General features: G+C 46.0%; 1 protein-coding gene across 1 annotated transcript; it reads left to right on the top strand.

The window, feature by feature from the left end:
* The first annotated feature begins 2,435 nt into the window (after positions 1-2,435).
* LOC123176730 (uncharacterized) lies at positions 2,436-3,326 on the top strand. The gene is made up of 4 exons (XM_044590813.1): positions 2,436-2,656; positions 2,809-2,957; positions 3,056-3,118; positions 3,198-3,326. Exons 1-4 carry the CDS (start codon positions 2,504-2,506, stop codon positions 3,259-3,261), a joined length of 429 nt encoding a protein of 142 aa, XP_044446748.1. The 5' UTR covers positions 2,436-2,503; the 3' UTR covers positions 3,262-3,326.
* The last annotated feature ends 483 nt before the right edge of the window (positions 3,327-3,809 follow it).

Below are 3,809 nucleotides of genomic sequence, written 5' to 3'. Positions count from 1 at the left end.
AGCAAAAGAAGGACTTGCATATGGTGTTCATTGACTTGGAGAAGGCCTATGATAAGATACCGCGGAATGTCATGTGGTGGGCCTTGGAGAAACACAAAGTCCCAGCAAAGTACATTACCCTCATCAAGGACATGTACGATAATGTTGTGACAAGTGTTCGAATAAGTGATGTCGACACTGATGACTTCCCGATTAAGATAGGACTGCATCAGGGGTCAGCTTTGAGCCCTTATCTTTTTGCATTGGTGATGGATGAGGTCACAAGGGATATACAAGGGGATATCCCATGGTGTATGCTCTTTGCGGATGATGTGGTGCTAGTTGACGATAGTCGGGCGGGGGTAAATAGGAAGTTAGAGTTATGGAGACAAACCTTGGAATCGAAAGGGTTTAGGCTTAGTAGGACTAAAACCGAGTACATGATGTGCGGTTTCAGTACTACTAGGTGTGAGGAGGAGGAGGTTAGCCTTGATGGTCACGTGGTACCTCGGAAGGACACCTTTCGGTATTTGGGGTCAACGCTGCAGGAGGATGGGGGTATTGATGAAGATGTGAACCATCGGATCAAAGCCGGATGGATGAAGTGGCGCCAAGCTTCTGGCATTCTCTGTGACAAGAGAGTGCCACAAAAGCTAAAAGGCAAGTTCTACAGAACGGCGGTTCGACCCGCAATGTTGTATGGCGCTGAGTATTGGCCGACTAAAAGGCGACATATTCAACAGTTAGGTGTGGCGGAGATGCGTATGTTGAGATGGATGTGTGGCCACACGAGGAAGGATCGAGTCCGGAATGATGATATACGAGATAGAGTTGGGGTAGCACCAATTGAAGAGAAGCTTGTCCAACATCGTCTGAGATGGTTTGGGCATATCCAGCGCAGGCCTCCAGAAGCTCCAGTGCATAGCGGATGGCTAAAGCGTGCGGAGAATGTCAAGAGAGGGCGGGGTAGACCGAATTTGACATGGGAGGAGTCCGTTAAGAGAGACCTGAAGGATTGGGGTATCACCGAAGAGCTAGCTATGGACAGGGGTGCATGGAAGCTTGCTATCCATGTGTCAGAGCCATGAGTGGTTGCGAGATCTTATGAGTTTCACCTCTAGCCTACCCCAACTTCCTTGGGACTAAAGGCTTTGTTGTTGTTGTTGTTGTTGTTTTGCATCACAGATTTGTATTTGTTCTGTTGTTATCGGTTGTTCTCAAACAGAGATTAGACTGATCAAGTGACCATGGTTAAGGGCAGCAGCGGCAACATTCAATCATAGTTCAAAAGACAATGGACAGAAGCAGTTGCAGAATATCCTCCACCAGCGCAACCTTTACCCCTGCTTCTTGAGTTGGAACAACAACTTGAAAATCAAGATGATGAGCCTCAAACAAATAATTTAGTTCCTCTTCCTGTCGTATTCCGAGGTATGGAATTCTTCGAGCGAGACCCTGCATTGCGACCACAAATTTTGCAATACCCACCAAATCAAAGAGATAGCATGAGAGATCATATTTGTTGCTAGGTCCTATGCAACCAAAACTGAAACACTGTGAAGCTTCTGGTAAAAAGGGCCATCAACGTCTCTTTCAATATGGATAGAGCGGTATATCCATATAGACAAGTCGTATATTTTGGTGTAGTTAGTTCTCTTATGAAATATATATTGTTAATCATATATGTATTTTACAACCAATATGGATAATATAAGTATAAATTTGACTGGAGGCTACAAGTTCTGGTTTGTTGCAGTTGGTTAATTTTTTTTGTGTCTTTGGCCCCCCATGGATTCTTGTCAAGCTCCGCCACTAGGGTCACACACAATGACTTGTTTCCGTATATGGTCCCTAATGAGGACGCCGCCGTGGCGGCACCCGAGCACATGGCTCACAAGGTCAAAGCGCACGGGTAGGGTTGGGGAGGTCCAGGGAAGGAGCGAACACGAAGTGTTCTTCGTGGTACCCGAAGACGCCAAGGAGGGGCGGCTCCCGGTGATGCTCGCAGAACCGGCGGAGGAACACTGGATCTGTTGTGAGGCGCCGCCACTGCTTGCAGACTGCGGAGGCACGTGGGAGGGAGGACGGCTGCGGCGGAAGGCGGAGAAGGATCTCCCAGAGGAGATCGTCATCATCCAGCATGGAGCTGCCGCGGCGGCCGCGGATCACGTGGGCGCGCTCGCGCTCGCCCATGGCGGCGGGACGTACGTGGAACGGCGATCAAAGACACTGCCACGCTCGGGGGCCAAACGCAAGCTAGGTTGGATTTCTTCTTCTTTCGGGGGCTGATCCCTGGCTTTTTTCCTTCCTTTATTTATCTGTGTGTCGTATACGATTTGATCCCGGTCTGGATATTTGAAGGCCTACCCGTGAAGGACTCCCTCTTTCCCCCCCATCCCTCCACGATATAAAACCCCAAAAAGTCGCGGATCAAAACCCCGATTCCGCGGCGTACACAACACCCCTCGGTAACAATCTCGTTTTCTTAAATCCAACCATCCTCCCTCCCGCGTAGAGGAGAAAAATGTCTCGTGAAGAGCCTGAACCTAAAAATGTTGTAGCTATAGGTCGTGAGCCTGAAGAGGGATTATTATGCGGCTCAATGGGGGTAGTGAGTGGAGATCCTATAACACGTCGCTGCAAAGACCTCAGGCTGCCCACTTGTGAAATCAAGAAGGTATATACACTGGTGATTTCTATTGCCCGCTTTTATTCTTGGTACCCACTATAAATAGTTTCATCAGCATCCATATGAATTGTTACTTTATTGACCTATATATATGTGCTTGAGGTACAAAGGTCTAAACTTGGCTTGTGATTTTGGACTAGGCTGGGATTGGAGGCCCCCTTGTTAATTTTGCGGATGGAAATTTTGTTGGCATGAACTTCTATGATGGAAGAACTGACCATACTCCTTTCCTGCCAAGGAGGTATATTTTGAAAGTTTTACAGAAATTGGAGCTCCCTTCATCAGGAAGGTATGTTTTATGTCTGTTACCTCTATCAATGCCATTATCGGGTAACATGTATTTTCTTGACACACTTAATTTGAGTGAAGAAAAAAAACATTTTTCAGTGACAGAGACCAAGGTGTCCAGAGATTGGATTCCTCGGATGATGGGACGAACTACGATGACAGGTATTCTTTCTTTCTGTTTCTCGTGCCGTTCACACCGATTATACAAAACCAACTTACATTGGAAAAATTGGACCGACAGATGGCAAGATGGTACCATAGTTTACTTGGAAGTGGATAGGGGCCTGATTCTGTATTCAAGTTAAGTGGAAGGCAATGCCCTGCAGTCCTCATCGTTGTGGCTTCAGTTCAAGTGCTCCCTCTACTCAGCTACTACCTCCGTCCTGGTTTATAGGTCCCCTTGTAGTTTGTGCCAAATTTTGACTAAAGATTTAACTAATAAAATGTTAATGCACGTCAAGAAAAATTATCTCATTGGATTCGTATTTGAACATAATTTTCAAAAATATAATGTTTGGTGATATGCGTGAATATTTTGTTAGTTTAATCTATGGTCAAAATTTGGCACAAAATATGATGTGGACCAATAAACCCGGACCGAGGTAGTAGCAAGTAATTTGCAGACATGTGAGAGTGTATGTGCAAGTTAGAACAGTAGTATTACACTCTGGATTGTATTAAGAGTTGTGTTCTACTCTGTCTGCTCCTCAATATAACTTCAATATATTCTGTGCTGCCGTTCAAGTGCTTAAATGTGTTCTAGCCACTCATTTGGACAACCGTCGATACTTAGGGCCTGTTCGGAGCCGCTTTCAGAGCTAACGGAGTTCTAGTTAAAAAGTGTTGGGGCGAG

This window comes from Triticum aestivum, unplaced genomic scaffold (assembly GCF_018294505.1).
Source record: "Triticum aestivum cultivar Chinese Spring unplaced genomic scaffold, IWGSC CS RefSeq v2.1 scaffold224474, whole genome shotgun sequence".
In the NCBI taxonomy this organism is placed as follows: Eukaryota; Viridiplantae; Streptophyta; class Magnoliopsida; order Poales; family Poaceae; genus Triticum; species Triticum aestivum.
This window is presented reverse-complemented; position numbering and strand designations above follow the sequence as displayed.